This window comes from Jaculus jaculus, chromosome 8 (assembly GCF_020740685.1).
Source record: "Jaculus jaculus isolate mJacJac1 chromosome 8, mJacJac1.mat.Y.cur, whole genome shotgun sequence".
NCBI lineage: Eukaryota > Metazoa > Chordata > Mammalia > Rodentia > Dipodidae > Jaculus > Jaculus jaculus.
In genome coordinates, this window is record NC_059109.1 from 56,959,154 (window position 1) to 56,978,838 (window position 19,685).

The 19,685-nt window shown below is 46.3% G+C and overlaps 2 protein-coding genes across 8 annotated transcripts in view; one reads left to right on the plus strand and one right to left on the minus strand.

Moving 5' to 3' along the window:
* The window catches only part of Znf106 (zinc finger protein 106), a 93,700-nt gene extending 85,218 nt beyond the window's left edge, over window positions 1-8,482 (plus strand). For all 3 annotated transcript variants that reach the window (XM_045157596.1, XM_045157598.1, XM_045157597.1), the window contains 2 exons: window positions 2,951-3,097; window positions 4,893-8,482. In XM_045157596.1, the coding sequence (XP_045013531.1) occupies window positions 2,951-3,097; window positions 4,893-4,949 (204 nt within the window). In that variant the 3' untranslated portion in view covers window positions 4,950-8,482. The remainder of the gene's footprint in view (window positions 1-2,950; window positions 3,098-4,892) is intronic.
* An 813-nt stretch (window positions 8,483-9,295) lies between these two features.
* The window catches only part of Capn3 (calpain 3), a 69,591-nt gene continuing 59,201 nt past the window's right edge, over window positions 9,296-19,685 (minus strand). For 3 of the 5 annotated variants that reach the window (XM_045156430.1, XM_045156431.1, XM_045156429.1), the window contains 8 exons: window positions 12,330-12,407; window positions 11,739-11,796; window positions 11,590-11,654; window positions 11,142-11,210; window positions 10,975-11,053; window positions 10,716-10,832; window positions 9,997-10,055; window positions 9,296-9,707 (listed from right to left, as the gene is read on the minus strand). In XM_045156430.1, coding sequence (XP_045012365.1) covers window positions 9,681-9,707; window positions 9,997-10,055; window positions 10,716-10,832; window positions 10,975-11,053; window positions 11,142-11,210; window positions 11,590-11,654; window positions 11,739-11,796; window positions 12,330-12,407 — 552 coding nt within the window. In that variant the 3' untranslated portion in view covers window positions 9,296-9,680. Of the gene's footprint in view, window positions 9,708-9,996; window positions 10,056-10,715; window positions 10,833-10,974; window positions 11,054-11,141; window positions 11,211-11,589; window positions 11,655-11,738; window positions 11,797-12,329; window positions 12,408-13,850; window positions 13,962-17,347; window positions 17,366-19,685 lie in introns of all 5 variants that reach the window. The other 2 variants (XM_045156428.1, XM_045156427.1) reach the window with 2 other exon arrangements.

Here is a 19,685-nt window from a genome sequence, read left to right on the forward strand (position 1 = left end):
CCAGGGCCAACTGCCACTGCAAGTAGACTCCAGGCACATGCACCACTTTGTGCATCTGGCGTTTACATTGATACTTGGAAATCTCATCCAGGCCAGCAGGCTTTGCAGGGATACAAGTGCCCTCCACAGCTGAGCCATCTCCCCAGCCTGCCTTGTTGGCGACTTCAGCTCACTGCACTGAATTGTGTGGTTTTTATTTGGGGTTAAGAGATAACAATTAACCTTAAAACTTAGTCATGTAAGCATGAGGACCTGAAATAAAATTCCCAGCACCCACATGAAATCTGGATACAGTGGTAATTCTAGTGCTGGGGAGGCTGACCTGGAATTTACTACATAGTTTCAAGGTAGGCTTGAGCTCACAGTGATCCTCCTACCTTTGCCTCTCAAGTGCTGGCATTAAAGGTGTGTACCATCATGCTCGGCTATTCTTTTAAATAATATGTGAACCTGAATCACATTTAGAAGTAAAGATGTAATATTTTTTTTCAAGGTAGGGTCTCAGGTTGGCCTCAAGCTCACAGTGATCCCCCTACCACTGCCTCCCAAGTACTGGAATTAAAGGTGTGCACCACCATACCCAGCTTCCAAGTTGTAATTTATTTATTTATTTTTTGAGTAGGTAAATGAAAGATTTGATTCAAGTGCTAAACATTGTGAATTTTTAGTCACATTTCCATGGCAAATAGTTTTTTTGGGCTTTGTTTTGTTTTGGTTTTTGGTTTTTTGAGGTAGGGTTTTGCTCTAGGTCAGGCTGACCTGGATTTCACTATGTTGTCTCAGGGTGGCCTCGAACTCACAGCAATCCTCTTGCCTCTGCCTCTCAAATGCTGGGATTAAAGGTGTGTGCTGCCACACCTGGCTCCTTGTTTTTTTTTTTTTTTTAATAGAGCAAAAGAGGCATGTGTATAAGTATATATATATATATATACATACAGACAGAGAATGGGTACACCGGGCCTGCAGCCGCTGCAAACAAATTCCAGATGCATGTGGCATCTTGTGCATCTGGCTTTACATGGGTATTGGGGAATTGCACCCATATCCTTGGGCTCTGTAGGCAAGTGCCTTAACTTCTGAACCATCACTTCAGCCCTTGTTTTTTTGTTTTAATATTTTTGTTTACTTTTATTTATTTGAGAACAACAGGCAGAGAGGGAGGTGGGTGGGGAATGGCTGCGCCAGGACCTCCAGCCACTGCAAATGAACCCCAGATGCATGTGCCGCCTTGTGCATCTGGCTTATGTGGGTCCTGGAGAATTGAGCCTCAAACTGGGGTCCTTATCTTTCCAGCCCATCCCTTGTTGTGCTTTATTTATTTATTTATTTATTTATTTGAGAGCAACAAACACAGAGAGAAAGACAGATAGAGGGAGAGAGAATGGGCACGCCAGCCTCTGCAAATGAACTCCAGACGCGTGTGCCCCCTTGTGCATCTGGCTAACTTGGGACCTGGGGAACCGAGCCTCGAACCGGGGTCCTTAGGCTTCAGAGGCAAGCGCTTAACCGCTAAGCCATCTCTCCAGCTCTTGTTGTGCTTTTAATGGTCCTTTGTAGCCTAGAATGGCTTCCAAACTCATTATATAGCCAAGGCTGACCTTTAACTCCTGATCCTCCTTTCTCCATCTCCCAAATGCTGGAATTACAGGCAAATACCACCAAGCCAGGCTTCTATAGTTTTGTAGTTTACCAGGTGGTTTTTTTTCCCCATGTAGTTGTCTATTTGTTTTCAAGGCAGAGTCACTGTAGCCCAGGCTGGCCTCAAACTCATGGTGATCCTCTTACCTCAGCTTCCTGAGTGCTGGGACTAAAGGTGTGCATCACCACTCCTGGCTTATCAGATGTTTTTAATTTTGAGTTTATAGGATTTGAGTTCTCAGGATTGCTAAGCATGCCCGTTTTCAGTGTTGCAGGAAAGCTATTTGCTTTTGTAATAGATGAAGGAATATAGAAATTTGATTTTATGATGGCAAGATAAAGAATGTGATGTAAGCTGGATTTATGGAGCTTCATCTGTAGACATTTGCTAGCCTTTTCCTTATCTAACAAGATGAAATGGCTGCTGTAGTGCTTTGCCTTTCAAAATACTGAAATGTCACTGACTTTCCAGTCTTTTCTATTTTATAATTAACTTGGTTGCCTCTGCCTTTGTTATATTTTGTATCCAAGCATAAATTAAATAATAGAGGACTTACCTTTTTTTAAAAAAAAAAACATTTTTATTTATTTGCAAATAAGGGGTAGGGTGGCATGTGCCAGGGTTTCTTGCCATAGCAACCAAACTGCAGATGCATGTGCCACTCCCTACATCTGGCTTTATGTGGGCACTAGGGCATCAAATTCAATCTTTCAGGCTTTGCAAGCAAGTACTTTTTACAATTGAGTCCCTCTCCCTTGTTTTTTCAGACAGTGACTCACACAGTGTACCCCAGGCTGGCCTTGCTCACAGCACTCCTCCTACCTCAATATTCTGAAATTATGGACATAAACCACCATACCCAGCTCCAAGGGCCCTACCTTTTGTTTCTATGATTCTTACAGGATCAAAATAATAGCACAGGGCTGTAGAGATGGCTTAGCGGTTAAGCGCTTGCCTGTGAAGCCTAAGGACCTCGGTTCAAGGCTTGATTCCCCAGGACCCACGTTAGCCAGATGCACAAGGGGTCGCACGCATCTGAAGTTCGTTAGTAGTGTCTGGAAGCCCTGGTGTGCCCATTCTCTCTCTGTCACACTGAAATAAATAAATAAAAATGAACAACAACAACAACAACAAAATAATAGCACAGGATGATCTTTTGCCCATGTTAACTGCACTTTGGTTTTTTTTGGGGGGGGGGGACCCGGGGAGGACTTTTTTCTTTTAAATTTATTTTGTATGGGTTCTTGTGGAGGAGAGTGTTGTCTGTTTTTACTACTTTTCTTCACGTAATTCCTTTTTCTCTTGTTACAGTGGCATGGTTGCACGCTGATATTTGGTGTTGTAGAGCATTTAAAGCAACATTTGCTGACTGACCACACTAACCCGAACTTTCAGACCCTCAAATGTCGCTGGAAGAATTGTGATGCATTTTTCACTGCTAGGAAAGGATCCAAGCAGGTACCTCCAAGGGATTCAAGGTCAACCTGGGGTTAATGGACTGCTCATAGAAATGACCACTGAATCAATGTTCAGAAATACTCAGTATTGCAATAAATAGGGAAGGCCTAGAGTCTTTTGTGGCATTCAGGGACTTTGGGGATAATAAAACAATGTTTAGGCCAGGAGTGTAAGATAATTTTAAAAATATATATGATTAAGCCGGGTGTGGTGGTGGATACCTTTAACCCCAGTACTCCAGAGGCTTGCTGTGAGTTCCAGGTAAGCCTAGGGTAGAGGGTAGAGTGAAACCCTACCTCAAAAAAAAAAAGACCCAAAATTTATGGAAAAGAATTTGGACTATTTTTTTTTCAGCTCTTTCAAACCATGCTTTTGTGCTGAGAACTCATATTTAAAAAATTGTTTTTGTTTATTTTTATTTATTTATTTGAGAACAGAGAGAGGGAGAGACAATGGGTGTTTCAGGGCCTCCAGCCACTGCAGATGAACTCCAGGTGCATGCCCCACCTTGTGCATCTGGCTTACGTGGGGAGTCAAGCTTCAAACTGGCTTCACAGGCAAGCACTTAACCATTAAGCCATCTCTCCAGCCCCCCTTTTTTTGTTTGTTTGCTTGTTTTTTGTTTGTTTGTTTTTTGAGATGGGGTCTTACACTAGTCCAGGCTGGCCTGGAAATTCACTCTGTCGTCTCAGGGTGGCCTTGAACTCATGGCAATCCTCCTACCTCTTCCTCCCGAGTGCTGGAATTAAAGGCATGCACCACCATGACCAGCTTTTTTTTTTTAATAATAATATTTGTATTTATTTGTCAGCAGAGAGAGATAGAGAGAAGAGAAACAAAGAGCATGGGTACATCAAGGCTTCCAGCCACTACAAACTCCAGATGCATATGCCACTTTGTGCATCTGCTTTATGTGGGTACTGGGGAGTTGAACCCCTGGGTTGTTAGGCTTTGCAGGCAAGCACCCTAACCTCTGAGCCATCTCTCTAGCCCTCCATATATATATATTTTTTTTCTTTTCTTAAATTTGTTTGTTTAAGAGAAAAAGGCAGAGAGAGAGAGAGAATGGGCATGCCAGGTCCTCTAACCACTGCAAACAAACTCCAGATGCATGTATAACTTTGTGCATCTGGATTATATGGGCACTGAGGAATTGAACCTGTGTCTTTAGGCTTCACTGGTAAGTGTCTTAACCACTAAGCCAGCTCTATAGCCTGAGATTTCATCTTTTTTTTTTTAATTCATTTATTTGAGAGAGAAATAGAGAGAAGGGTATGCCAGGACCTCCAGCTGCTGCAAACAGTCTCCAGACACACATGCAACTTTGTGCATCTAGTTTACGTGTGTCCTGAGGAATCTAACCTGGATCCTTTGGCTTTGCAGCAAGCACAAGCCATCTCCCCAGCCCCAGAACTCATTTTTTCTATTTTTATGTTTAGAGAGCGAGGGGTAGGGGAGAGAGATTGGCATACTAGGGCCTCGGCCACTGAAGTTGAACTCCAGACGCTTGTGCCACCCAGTGGGCATGTGTAAACTTGCATTTGCGTCACTTTTGTGTATCTGGCTTATGTGGGATCTGGAGAGTCAAACGTGGATCCTTAGGCTTCACTGGCAAGCACCTTAACCACTAAGCCATCTCTCCAGCCCAAGAACTCATCTCTTTTAAATGCATAGTTTCCTGTCAGTTAGCAAAGTGTTAGTGTCCGACTGCCTTGCTATATAGGTCCCTTATGATTCTCCTTGCCTTTTACTTCCATCCTGTTTGTCTCTCACAGTCCTTCTGTCTTTGTCCTAGGACGCTGCAGGACACATTGAACGGCATGCTGAAGATGACAGCAAAATTGATTCATGAAGTTTTTTTGCCTCCCATGTTGGGAAGTCATTAGTAAACTATTTTCATGTTGGCCTCTTCTGCAGGCAACTCTTCCCTTCCACATTAAAGTAGGAAAGGAGAGAGTGGCTATAAGCCAGTCCCACCACGAGCAAAAATCTGGGCAGCTCTATAGAGTGATAGGTTGTATTTCAAGTTTGTACTGGAGAGTGAAAACAGATTTGAAGGAGCCGTACTCCTGGGACAGCACGACATGTAGTGATGTATGCTGCTAGCATTGTCTTGATGTTTATTCAAGGTCCAGGTTTTTATTCATTACCCAGTTTGACCCTGCTCACACTTGCATTTTACTGATTTGTTGTTTGTGATTTGTACTGTATGTTCTTCTGATGGTTTGGACTGGATTTTCAGGGTATGTTTCAATTTCTCCTTTTGTAATAACTGGGTATTTAAAATGAAAGCAAGTAGTTTTGTTTCTTAACAGTTATGTACTGTGTGTTTCACTATCAACCTGCTTTGTAGATGGACAGAGCTGCTGTAAATGTGAACAGGCACATGGTAGGGTTTTGATAAACAGCTGGACTGGCTGCTTTGCTTGTTGTGTTTTAGAACTCAGACAAATCCCATAATAAGTCCTTAGAGTGAACTTGTGTACAGGTTTGCTGGAGTGCTCAATGGGATGTCTTCCTTTCAGCTTTCTGGGTAGGCCAGGCACTTGTTGCTATAGGTATGTTGGGCTGCTTGAGCTGGAGGCGTGCCTTTCTCTCCCTTCCTAGCTTCTGACTCTTCAAGTCTTGTGTGGCTTGGAATGCTTTTAGTTTGCTCCATTGCTGTCTAGTATCTCTCCCACTGTCCAGCTGTGCTTAGAGCAATGGCACACAGGATGCTTTCTACCCAGCTTCAGTACCCCCAGATAGAGGAGTTAAAATAAAGCACCTGGATACAGTTGTTAGGGACTGAAGCCTGAGTCTCTCTGCCTTCACTCCCCTGCCAGCTGGGAAAGTAGAGAGCAGTATGGGGCTGGGAAAGACAACCTGTCCATTGTGATCACCCAAGTCAACCCAGCCTTAGTGGGATTACTTTGTTCTTGGGTTTTCTCTGGACTCTTAACAGTAAAACTATACAAGTGTTACTTCCTAATCTTCTCTTCCTGGACTCTCAAAATTCCAGATTCTTCAGAGACAGAGCAGGTGGTCACAAGGGGAGGGTCACATAGTACATACCTAGATGTTTACTGTTACTTGGATCACAGCATCCGGATTTGTCCCTGACCCTGTCAGTGCACACACATGTACTGAAGGCCTCCCTTCCAGCTAGCTCTACCCTGAGAGTGTATGGAAGACTAAGTATGTCCTTTGTTCCAGTAGTTCTTACTGGATCCAGCAAATATTAGGAAGTACTATAAGATCTCATGTTAGATGATGGATGCTATTTACTGTGTCCTTTTGAGTGGGAAGACTTTTGTGTTAACCATATGGCTTAGATGTGAGGAGATCCACATTGCATGATGCAGAGAATGGAGAAGATCTTGTTAATAGGTATATTCATGCTGTTTTTGTGAGATTGTAAAGGGTGACCAGAAGCCATGCTCTTCTGTGAGTCTGGGAATTGTGATTTCCCAACAAACTCCATTTGGGTTTATTGCTAAACCTGGCATTATTCTTTGGGCTGAAGTCTTTTCATTTTTCACATTGACTGTACAGTATGCCAAGAAAGCCACAAGTACTCTGGTGTTCTGGTGCCTTGTTCCCAAGGATCTGAAGTGATAAGAGTGGTAGAGCATTTGTACAGCAGGAAAGGAAGAATGTGAGGTGGTAAACAGTTGTGGGGAACTTTTGAGAGAATTATAGACTGATTAGATCAGTAAAAGTATGATTTGGATTTAACTTGGTAGAACCATGTTCATCTATCTGCCTCTGTGTCTACATGTATGAAAGTTCCTATGCATACATGTGAGCATCACACTTTTTCCCCCCTCATTTCACAAACAGTTTTTTGAAGCAGTGGCAGTAATATGTGTGTGTGTATTTTTAAGAACATGTGAACTCCTTTTTAATACCAAGTTAATGTTCAGAGTGAAGTGCCCTGGTGCTCTGTTGAGAAATAAAAGAACCGTAAGTATCTTGGCTCCTTAGGGTTCTTACCGGCAAGCATCCTGAAAGCTATTTTGAACTTCGTGGCTGCTTTTCAAGTCGTGTACAATGCATTCACAGATCTTAGCCTCCCCTCCCCTTCACAGAAGGGCCATGGCTCAGGATCTGTGCTGTTATTAGCTGAAGGAAGGAAACTGTCCAATAACCTGCCAAAAGCAGAACCTTTCTTCTGAGTAGTGAAGGTCATTTTAAAATATCATTTTGATTATTTGTGCCTGGTGTAACAGCTCAAAGCCAAGAAAACCTTAAAACAAATCCTTTTATGTGCAAATGTTTTCAATGACAATTTGTTCTGGTCAAATATCAGTCACTGTCAGTTTTTTTGTGGGAAGTTTTTAATCCAGTTCAAAACATTTTGGCATACCCATTGCTTGATTATTAGCAATGTTAATAAGAAGCAAATGATTTTCTTGACCTGACATTACTTAAGTTTGTGAAAAAGTCATTACTTGCCACTACACTCCTGCTATGGGGGGGGGAATGTTTTTCTCTCAGAAGAGCTAGCAGTTGAGAGTTTGAGCTCATGAACTACATAAAATTTATATGAAGGAAATAATATTGCTATTTAAGTGGTTGCCTAACAAAAGTTTAGTTTTGTTTTCCTGGTAGACTACCTAGTGGACAACTTTGGTGACTTGGCATGTGGCTAACTTGGAGGCCATAGGTGTACTCTTAGAGGAATTGCAAGTTAATTTTTGTTTTGGAAGAGAATTCATTGGAGAAGAGATTGGAGTATCATTGTGAGATGGGATCAGAACAGTATTTTCTGGTTTACCTAAATAACTGTAATTTGTGTATGCTCATTCACCAACTTTGTTTCTGTTACCTAACACACCGTTCTTAGAACTACTGTAAGGCCATGCCTGCGTATTTGTAAAATAGTGGTTTCCTCCCCGCTGCATTAGGACCTTCGGGGCTCAAGAGAAGGGGCCTGATGGGTAGGAAACCGCGACGGCGGAGGTGCTTTGGCTATACTCACTTCCATCTGCAGACGGATACGAGTTCTCATGTAAACCAGACCTGCTGCTAGCAGATAGTAAGCTCTAGCTCCACCTCCAACGCAGTGTGTCCTAGCACAGCTCTGCTGGGACATGTGACTAAAGCTTCCAGATCTGCTGTGACCTTAAGGTAGTAGCCGAAATGAGTGGGAGGCAGAGGGGTCAAGAAGGAAAGGCTGTTAAAGAGAAGTAGATGTCCTAGAGCTGCTCCAGCATCTGATTTTTTTTTTTTTCCTAAATAATTGAATATGGGTTAGAAGAAAAGTCAGGCAACACTTGACTGAAAAGTGTTTATAAACAAAGAGCCTAGCCTTTTACATTTTGGTATAAAGCTGTGAACTTCATAACTTTGTAAAGCAAGATATAAAGCAAATACAAGAGGAAAATAAAGTACTTTTACTAATTGGTTGTTTAGTTTTGATGCTTTGTCTGCACATTGTAGGCATAAAGAAGCGGGAGGAAACTGGGTAGAAAAGCGAATGCTTACAGATTGTCACAGGCCCCATGATCGGGAGACAGTTGACAGACAGCTGTACTCAAGGTTTTGTGTAATGTGCTATGACAAGTCAGTGTGCAGAGGAGCAAGGTTTAATAACTGCATTTCTTCTGCACCGCCCTCCAGTCACTCGCCCTTCCTGTTACAGGTTACATAGTTGTATACACCAGCAGCTATTTCACTTTCCTATATATCTTGGAAATGTATTTGATCTCACAGATTGTTATACTCAAAAAATAGTTGGGCGTGGTGGTGCACACCTTTAATCCCAGCACTCAGGAGGCAGAGGTAGGAGGGTCATCATGAGTTAAAGGCCACCCTGAGACTATATAGTGAATTCCAGGTCATCCTGGGCAAGAGTGAGAACCTACCTCAAAAAGCCAAAACAAAAGAAATAGCAGTAGGTGTGATTTAAGTGGGGCTCAAGATTTTTGTGTACGTGTATTTCCCATTGTTCTGTTCTGAAGCTGGGCTTCCTCTCCCCTGTGTACCTGACAAGATCAGGTGTGTTCGGGACACTATGGCCATAGGCTAAAACTAAGCTTTCTGTAGTGACAGGTGAGTATATGTTCAAAACACATTTCCATTCTGCTGCGGCTGAGTAATGTGAGAAAACAAACAGGAACCAGTAGTGCACATGCCTTTATTTAGGTACACATGCCTTGTTTTCAGAGTGCAGCAAACCTTGAGTTGGACAACCCAAAGTATTCAGCCCTGTTCCACCCAGTTTACCCCAGAGCTGACCCATCCTAAAACAGGCAGAACCAAGTTCAGGTTTGGTTGCTGTCCGTGTGCAAGAACATAAAGCAAGCGCTGAGCCCACACCAAGTGCCTGTGGTACGTGCTTCTGCAGACAGCCCAGCGCAGCCTGGGGCGTTGCTTAGAGCTGAGGCCGACTCTTGCCTTGGTGGGGCAAAGGAACAGAGTTCTTTCTCCCAAGCATGGGATTAGGCATCAAGACATCATGGGCAAATGGGAGAAGGAACGAGACCGGGCAGCACCTGGGGCCTGATGGGCGTGTAGCTTCTGGGCTTTTTGAAGTAAATGGCTCTAGCTCTGTTGTAAAGTTGGAATCCTGAGTGATCCTGCTTGAGGCCAGCCTGGTTCAAGCATACATGGTGAGCTGCAGCCACTGAAAGAGAGACTCTCAAGATTAATCAGAAGACAAGAAAAGAGAGGCCCATCACCCTAGAGATCTCACTAGGTTGGAAAAGGGACAAGTAGAGAGAGAGTTTTGAGGAAGCAGCCTGTTTACTGTGTCTTTTCTAGGAAAGGATGTTTTGAAAGCTGAGGCTTTTCTGGAGCTTTCCATCACTGTGTCCCACACACCATGTTCCCCACCAGGTCCCCCTCTCATGATCCCAGCCTGAGCTCATCCCTCCTCCACCTTGAATTTTACAGTGCAGGGGAACGTGCTGTACCTCTAGAACGTTGAGTTTGATGATACCATCTCCATCCTTGTCAAATGCATTAAAAGCTCCTGCATGAGAATGCACAGGCCAAAAGGCCAGTTACGGACTCTTTGCTATAGCCTGCCTTTTCCCTCCCTTTGCCAGATAGAGAGCCTCACTGTGTAGCCCAGGCTGGCCTTGAATATCTCCATGCATTGCCACCTGAGTGTTGGGGTTACAGGTATGCACTATCAAACCTAGCTTTGTAATGTACCTTAAGATGACCCTGGCCAGGCGTGGTGGTGCACACCTTTAATCCCAGCACTCGGGAGGCAGAGGTAGGAGGATCACTGTGAGTTCGAGGCCACCCTGAGACTACATAGTGAATTCCTGGTCAGCCTGGGCTAGAGCAAGACCCTACCTCAAAAAAAAAAAAAAAAAAAAAAAAAGACCAGCGAAGAGTGGTGGTGCACACCTTTAATCCTAGCACTTAGGAAGCCACCTTGAGACTACATAATGAATTCCAGGTCAGCCTAGGATAGAGTGAGACCCTACCTTGAGGAAAAAAAAAAAAAAAAAGCAGCAGCAGCCCTGGTGCTAATGCTGTCCTTCAGCACAGATTATCTGTAAGCAGAGTATCGCCAGCAACCGCCTTTAGCCATCCTTTTCTGGCCTACAGAAGTTAGGGTGCAACCTTGCAATTCCTACTGCCCCAGCTGAGGGACTCGAGAGCTGAAGAGCCCACTTACTGAACATGCCCTCCATCCTGACAAAGCAGCAGATGAAGCTGTCAAAGTCAATGTTCATGTGCTTGTCTGCGTACCGCATGGTGATGATGTCGTAGAGCTGGCTGTTGAGGTGGAACCCTGTGCGGGTGGGGGACAGAGGGGCAGCGGGCGCGTGCTTAGGCCTGCATTCTGTTTTGCCGCCTTTGCTCTCTACCGGGACCTTATTAGCCTAGTCGCCCTCCCTCCTGTCAGCGGGCCGGCCGCCCCCTCCTCCCAGCACCTGCGTCATTGACTGCATTTCGCATCTCGTAACTGTTGATGGTGCCAGAATGGTCTGTGTCATAGTGCTTGAAGATTTTCTGGAAAAGGAAAATTTGGGGACTGAAGTCACATACCATTAAAATCCCCAAATCAACCCTCTCCTTTATTTGTCCATTTTGATCCCACCTGCCAGGACTTGATCTTCTTCCAGAGGTGATGGAACTCTTGCAGGTTCAGCCTTCCAGAGCCATCTGTCTAGAGTGATGTCAGGGCTACAGGCACACAGCAAAATTCCCTGGGCTGGGAGGAGGCATCTAGGGGACTTTGCAGGGAAAGTGGCACCACCCAAAGCCTCTGCCTGGACTCCCCATTCCTCCTTCTGTCCCTATTCCTGCTAGCTCTACAGCCCATGGAGCCTGTCCCCTAAGAGCTCTCCTTGCTTGAGCAGAATCCCAGACAGGATTTCAGGCCTGAGGTAAGAGCTGGGGATAGGAGGTAGCTATGACCCTTCCCGAGCAACCTCTGCCGGACGGTATTAGGACGTTCGAGTCGGGATCTTCAGAACTGGGCCTCCTGCCTGACTGGCCACCCCTAATGTCTTTGTGGGAACCTGCAGGAGTGGCAGGAAGGATACATCCATGAGAGCAATCATGCTCCGGCAAGACTCCAGGGTGAACCCTTGTGTCTTCAGGTCCTTGTCTGGGGGGAATGAAAAGAGTAAAGAGCTGCTTTCAGGTACCTGGGCTCCCTGCCCATCCCCCACATCTGGTGAGAGTTGCTCACGCTTGTTCACCACAGTGTTAAGGACATTCTTGAGTTCATCCGCACAGATTTCCATATCCTGAGGAGGAAGGGAAAAGAGTTGAGCTTGGAGCAGAGGCTGCCAAACAGCCCAGCTGTCTCACAGGAGGCCCTGGTTGGAGCTGTTCCAACGTGGCCAGCTGGAGTTCATGTGAGGAAGACGAGGCCGGTGCTGTGCTCTCATCTGCTCAGAAGGCTCTGAGCCACCCAGTCATCTCACTCCAGAACTCAAGAATTTTTGGTTTTCTGCACACACATATCCTGTTCCACCAAAACAAAAATAAGGCATACAAGGACTGGAGACATGGCTTAGCTGTGAAGACACTTGCCTGAAAAGCCAAAGGACCCAGGTTCGATTGCCCAGGACCCATGTAAGCCAGATGCGCAAGGTGGCATATGGGTCTGGAGTTTGTTTGCACCCGCTGGAGGCCCTGGCGTACTCATTCTCTATCAACTCTTTCCTTCTCTCTCAAATAAATAAAATGGAAAACAAGCCATACAAAACCAAGTGGTCATTTGAGCAGTTTGCCAGGAGACATAAGCCCTGTGGGATCCTTACAGTGGGAGACTTACATCGCCTGCTATCTGCTTAAAAATGTTTCGGAATTGCTGCTGTTCCTCACTTTCCTGGTCCATGTTGCCAGGATGGGGCTGTGGAGAAGACAAAGGAGAGAGAACTGGTTTGTAGGAATCGGGGTTGGACATTGGTGAGGAAAGCTCCTCTGAGCAAAAGGCCCTCCCCGGGCCCAGGTGTCAGTGGGAGCTGGCCCAAGACTAATACTCTTTCTTAATCCACCTGCTGGTGAGGACCTTGCAGGTCTAAACTGTTCTTCACCTCCTACCTCACCAGCCCCAATGCCTCAGGCCAGCATGCACATAACCCCCTATAGGCCTCTCCCCAGCCTTCCCTCGGTAGAACCTTCCGTGTTTGGAGCCTGACCATTTTGACTAGTTCCTGTGGCCCACCTCAGTCCTCAAGGCCAGTCCTCCGAGGATCCCCTTCCCACTCCACTGCATAGAACCTAGCCCTGGATTTGGTGTCTCCACCAACCCTCCTCCCCTGTTTTTGAGACATTATTGAATAACTGGTGTAATATAATACAACCTGGAATTATGAATTATTTACAAGGTAACTGACTGATGCTACCCTTAAAATAGGTAACTCTTCTGCTGAACAAGTTCTTTGCTTCTGTGACTCCAAAGGGATGGCCTACTGTCCTGCTTTCTATACAATCTGGGCAAACTGGTGGTGGATGGCAGGAATCGTGCCAATGAAGTGGCCTGCACAGCTAGAGAGCTTTCAGCGTGGGAATCTAGATGACTTCCTGGCTTTTCCACTCACGTACGCCAACGTGAAGTGATGCCCTTGTGCAGTGAGCTGCACCTTCTGTTTGGTGGCCACCAGCTGCTCCAAGCCCACTTCACCCAGCTGGGCCATTGTCTTCCATCAAGCTTCATATGACCACCTTACCCCACTTCCACTGAGTTCTGGAAACCTGCATATCTGTTGTCATAACTTTTTGCTTTTTTTTTTTTCCCCCGAGGTAGGGTCTCACACTAGCTCAGGCTGACCTGGAATTACTATGTAGTCTCAAGGTGGCCTCGAACTCTCAGTGATGCTCCCACCTCTGCCTCCCGAGTGTTGGGATTAAAGGCATGCGCCACCGTGCCGGGTTCTGCAGGCAAACACCTTAACCGCTAAGCCATCCCTCCAGGCCTCTGCTATTCTTAATCGCACCCTCCACCCCCCATTAAGAGTTTGAGAGCTGAGGACATTTCGCAGGTATGTCTCACCCCTCATACACCCCCCCCCCAACTTCTCTATTTTCCTGGCTAGGGAAGCACCAGTGGGGAGTCTCAGCTTGTCATTCCAATCCGAGGACTACTTTGGTGTGGCAGCCAACCCTAAGACATTTGCCCAAGTAGCACGCCAAAGTTTAGAGGAACTTGCTGAGAGGAGCTCAATGGGATACTTCCAAAGCTTGCATATTGGCAAGGCACCCCTGGGAACCACTCTAATCCCTAGAGGACCCAAGTACATAAGAAGAACCCTATGGTGAGCTAGCCATCCATGCATGCCACATGCTCAGAAACCTTCGGGGATTTCTCTTGCTTATCGGGGCTTGTTTTGTCTTTGCCCTCTGTCTCCTGGTCCACACCCAGCTCCTTGTTGCTGTTTGCTCTGTCTGAAACGAAGATGATGGGCTAGAGAGGAAGTGGAGAGGGCAAGAAGGAAGCAAGGATTACTGGCGGGGCAGGCACAGGAGGTAACCTCCCCCCTAGAGCGGCTCTGACCAGCCAGGAGCTCAAGTTGCACGGCTGCACTGATAGGCAGGACTGGGGGCTTGAGGAAGATACTAAGCCTCTTTGGACAGCAGTGTTTTGAGGTTTGGTTGAAGCCAGGCCTTGCTATGTAACCAGGCTGGCCTCAAGTGTTGGATTCCAGGAATGCACCAATATGCTCAGCTTGCACCTTAGTCCTTCCTCTTTTAGTGGCCACTCCATTTCTCCTCATGCTAGTCCAAGGCTGAACATGGAAAATGCTAAGAGTAGCAAGATCTATGTCAGTGATTTTCAAATATTTCTGTGGACTCATTTTTAAAATGGAAAATCTTTTAAATTTTCACGGAAACCCAATATAAAGCCATTACAAACAGCTGCTTGAGACCATCATGGTGATGCACACCTGCAATCCTAGCTGTAGGGAAGAATCATGAGTTCGAGGCCATTGTAAGCAGCAAAGAGAGACCCTATAGCGTTTGAAAACAAACATAAGAGCTTCTCTGGTTAAAGAAGGAAGCGGAGCTCAGTGCCCTTGGTGCCCACATCACCACAGTGGCTCCTGAAGCATCTGCAACCTGTAGCATCCGCCTTGTGCGGGATGAAGAGAGACTGCTTAGCAGGTGATCAGAGCGCTGACCAGCTCCACCTCTCGAGTCATTGAGACCGTCAGTGGCTTCCAGTTACTCATCCACTAATGGGTTTGGTGAAAGCTGCTTTTCCCTCCTGATACAAGGGCTTTTGTAGAGAGCGCATGAGACACTGGATGAGACCACTGAGGACGCTTCTCAAACGTAAGGACTTTTTTGTTGTTTTTTTTTTTTTTGTACTTTTAGAGGTAGGGTCTCACTCTAGTCCAGGCTGACCTGGAATTCACTATGTAGTCTCACAGTGGCCTCGAACTCACAATGATCGTCCTACCTCTGCCTCCCAAGTGTTGGGATTAAAGGCGTGTGCCACCACACCCAGACCTGTTGTTTGAGGTAGGGTCTCTAGCCCAGGCTGACCCGGAATTCCCTATGTAGTCTCAGGGTGACCTTGAACTCACAGTGATCACCCTACCTCTGGCTGGGATTTAAGGCATGTGCCACCCCTGGCTCATAAGGGATATTTTAAGGGTATGTTTGCAAGTGAAAAGGCTATGAAAGAGGATAGAGGGTGGCTGTCATGTCATGCCCAGATTGGTGGGAGAAGTGTTTCCCATACAGGAAACCAGAGGAAGGAGGTAGGGTTTGAGGGCTGCAAGGCAGAGAACAACCAGGTAAGCAGAATCTTAGCAGAAAAGCAACCTGATCGGGGAGGTCCTATTGTCTTTCCATGCTGTTTGTCTAGGTCAGCTCAAGTAACAATAAGAAAACAGCTCTTGTTAGTTTTGGCTCCCAGAAGGCCCCATAGTCCCTGGCTTGCTCCTCTTCTTCTTTTGGGGGGAGGAAGAGGAAGGATTTCAAGGTAGGGTCTCGCTCTAGCCCAGGCTGACCTGGAATTCACTATGTAGTCTCAGGGTGGCCTTGAACTCACAGTGATCCTCCTTCCTCTGCCTCCAGAGTGCTGGGGTTAAAGGCATGTGCCACCATGCCTGGCCCAGGCTTGCTCTTTTAAGCAAAGATGATTTTCCAAGCAAGTAAAGGTAGAGGCCACTGACTGAAAGGACGGCGTGCCAGTAGGCAGGGTGTAATGTAGCCATTAGATATCATTATTTTATTCACTAAGTAGCCTCAGGCTGGCTTTTAACTCAACAGTGATCCTTCTACCTCAGCCTACTGAGATCAAAGGCATGGCCCTCCACACCAATCATAGAGAGTGTGGGTGCACCAGAGCCTCTAGCTGCTGCAAATGAACTTCAGATGCACACACCGCTTTGTGCATCTTGCTTTATGTGGGTACTAGGGAATTGAACTTGGGTCCTTGGGCTTTACAGGCAAGCGCCTTAACCACTGAGCCATCTCTTCAGGCCCATGAGGCATTCTTAAGAGGAGCACATATCCAGACCCAAGCACAGGTCTGGACAACACAGGCCTCAAAGTGTAAGGGGCTTACAGCAGAACTAAGAGTGAGAAACAGGTTGGAGCAGGCAAGGTTTACAGTTTCTCCACTTGTTAGCTGTGTCATTCCACTTCCCCGAATATGAACTCTCGCCAGGCATGGTGGCACATGCCTTTAATCCCAGCATGTGGGAGGCAGAGGTAGGAGGGTCACTGTGAGTTTGAGGCCACCCTGAGACTACATAGTGAATCCAGGTCAGCCTGGGATAGAGTGAGAACCTACCTCATAAAACCCCTCAAATAAATAGGGGCTGGGGAAATGGCTTAGTGGTTAAGGCATTCGCCTGCGAAGCCTAAGGACCCAGGTTTGATCCCCCAGGACCCATGTAAGCCAGATGCACAAGGGGTCACATGCCTCTGGAGTTCATTTGCAGTGGCTGGAAGGCCTGGTGTGCCCATTCTCTCTTTCCCTTCTCCGTCTGTCTCTCTTAAATAAATAAATGAAATACAAAAATCAATAAATAGGGCTGGAGAGATGGCTTAGCAGTTAAGCGCTTGCCTGTGAAGCCTAAGGACCCCGGTTCGAGGCTCGGTTCCCCAGGTCCCACGTTAGCCAGATGCACAAGGGGGCGCACGCGTCTGGAGTTCGTTTGCAGAGGCTGGAAGCCCTGGCGCGCCCATTCTCTCTCTCTCCCTCTATCTGTCTTTCTCTCTGTGTCTGTCGCTCTCAAATAAATAAATTTAAAAAAAAAGATTTAAAAAAAAATCAATAAGTAGAGTGAACTCACACTTGTGGAAGGGGAATGCACAGCCCCTTTCCTGTCAATACTGTTATAACCAGAGTGGGGGCAGGGTACCACCAGCACAGAACTTGGTGCTTGTTGGTCTGGACCAGCCACCATTCTTGGAGAACCCCTGTGATATAGCCTCCAGGACTATCATAAACAGGGGCACCAAACTTTGTCTGATGCTCATGACCTGTGGTGGTTGGATGGGCAGACTCTGGGCCCAGACTACCCGGCTCCAGTGCTCGTCCTGCGGCCGTGTGGCCTTGGACAAGTTAGTTTGTCTGCACTTTGCTCCTTCTAAAAATGGGGACTGTAGCGGCACCAGCTGCATAGAGTTACTGCACAGATTGAGTGAACGCATGGAAAGCATCTAGAAGAGTGCCCTGCACTCACCCAGCGAGAGTAAGCCATCACTGTTTCATAGCCAGCCTCAGCAGAGACTTGGACAAGATGAGGCAGAAGAGCTCATGCACACATGCATCCACGTACACATGTGTACACACATGCAGAGTGCTTGATCCACTCACCCTCTTACACCTACCTTGGTTTTTTTCTTTTTCTGCATAAGAAAAGGAAACAATAAATAAAGTGAAAAGCAAGTTCCTAGGATGGCCAGTGGCTTTGGGCTTCCCTGTGTCCTGATCTATAGCTTGGGGTGAGGCTCTGGATACATCTGGATTAATTGAAACCAAAAGGGGGCATAAAGGCAAAGAGAGAAGAGAATTCTTCCTTCTCCCTTCATGTCCACAGACTGGCAGCTGCAGTGACTGTGTTTTCATAATCCACTGCTAGGGGAGGGGAGACACCTTCTAGCTAGTTTTTAAAAATAAAATTGGTGGGGCTGGAAAGATGGCTCAGCAGTTAAAGCGCTTGCCTGCAAAGCCTAAAGACCCAGGTTTGATTTCTCAGTACCCATGTAAAGCCAGATGCACAAAGTGGCACATGCATCTAGAGTTTGTTTACAGTGGCTAGAGGCCTTGGCATGTACATTCTCTTTCTTTCTGTCTCTGCTTGCAAATAAATTAAAAGATTTTAAAATAAAATGAAATTGGTTATTAAAACACCAAAATTTGGCTTGTTCAAACTGGCCTGAAAATGAATCTGCTTGTTAGAATTAAACATAAAAAAGTCACTAAACTGGGCTGGAGAGATGGCTTAGTGGTTAAGCGCTTGCCTGTGAAGCCTAAGGACCCCGGTTCGAGGCTTGGTTCTCCAGGTCCCACGTTAGCCAGATGCACAAGGGGGTGCACGCGTCTGGAGTTCGTTTGCAGAGGCTGGAAGCCCTGGCGCGCCCATTCTCTCTCTCCCTCTATCTGTCTTTCTTTCTATGTCTGTCGCTCTCAAATAAATAAATAAAAATTAAAAAAAAAAAGTCACTAAACTGAAATTAAGCTCTTAAAAAAATAAACTGTGAGCTGGGCATGGTGGTGTATGCCTTTAATCCCAGCACTCGGCAGGCAAAGGCAGGAGAATCGCCATGAGCTTGAGGCCACCCTGAGACTCCATAGTGAATTCCAGGTCAGCCTGGACTAGAGTGAAACCCTACCTCGAAGAACCAAAATAAATAGATAAGTTGTATGCATGTGTGCATGTTCATGGGTATAGTTTGGGAACATGTGTGCCATGGCATGCATGTGGAGGCCAGAGCACAGCTTGAGTGTTGGCCTTCTCCCACCTCGTTGCGGCAAGGTCTTGGTATCACCTCTGTGTTCCCCAGGCTAGCTGGTCACTAGCTTTGGGCAATTCTCCTGACTCTACCTCCCTTCATGCCTCAGGTGTGCTGGGATTACAGATGCTCACACTGCAGCTTACATGGGATCTAGAGATCTACAGACACTCACGCTTGCGCAGTCAGCGCATTTACTCACTGAGCCATCTACCCAGTCCAGAATAGGGTTTTAAATGTTTGAGCAATCACTTAACAGAGCGATTTCATGTGGCAATCCAGGCTTGGGGATTCTTTTGTAAAATCAGGTTTGATGGCTGCATTATTGGGCCTGCCATCTCCTGTGACAACAGTCATCTGAGCTGAGAGCAGCTGTTTTCTGTACAGTCCAGAGAGCCACAGTAGCTGCCATTCTAGTTGTCCCCCCAACCCTGAAGCCAAGTGGCATTTGGGAGCTATAAACAAACATGGTCATATGGAGATACCAAAACCCTATACCTGCCTGTTAAACTCAAGTTGGATGACATGCCAGCTCCCATAATTGTTCTCTCTTTCTGTCTCTTTTTTGAGGGAGGGTCTCACTCTAGCTCAGGCTGACCTGGAATTCACTATGTAGTCTCAGGGTGGCCTTGAAATCATGGCACTCCTCCTACCTCTGCCTCCCAAGTGCTGGGATTAAAGGCGTGCGACACCATGCCGGGCTCTCTCTCTTTAGGCAGGGCTGGGGGTTGAACCCAGGTCCTTGTAAATGCTATGTAAGCACTATACACTGAGCTACATCCCAAAGCCCTTCCCACGAGGTCTTTTTAAATTAAATTTATTTGGGGTAATTTTATCATGTATAAGATCTATTTTGATTGTATTCATCCCCAACTGCCCCTTATTACCTTCTCTTGCCCTCCTCCCATTCCTGTTGAACCTCTTCTGCTCCCCAACTAGACCTCGTCCCTCCCTCCCTCCCTCCCTCCCTCCCTCCCTCCCTCCCTCCCTCCCTCCCTCCCTCCTTTCTTTCTTTCTTTCTTTCTTTCTTTCTTTCTTTCTTGGCAACCCACTGAGTGTAATTTAGGTTGCTTGTATAAGCTTGGGTTAAGGGGTCCATAGGTCTTGAAGTGCAACTCTTTTGCAATTTTTTTTTGGGGGGGGTGTTTCAAGGTAGGGTCTCACTCTAGCTCAGGCTGACCTGGAACGCACTGTGTAGTCTCAGGGTGGCCTC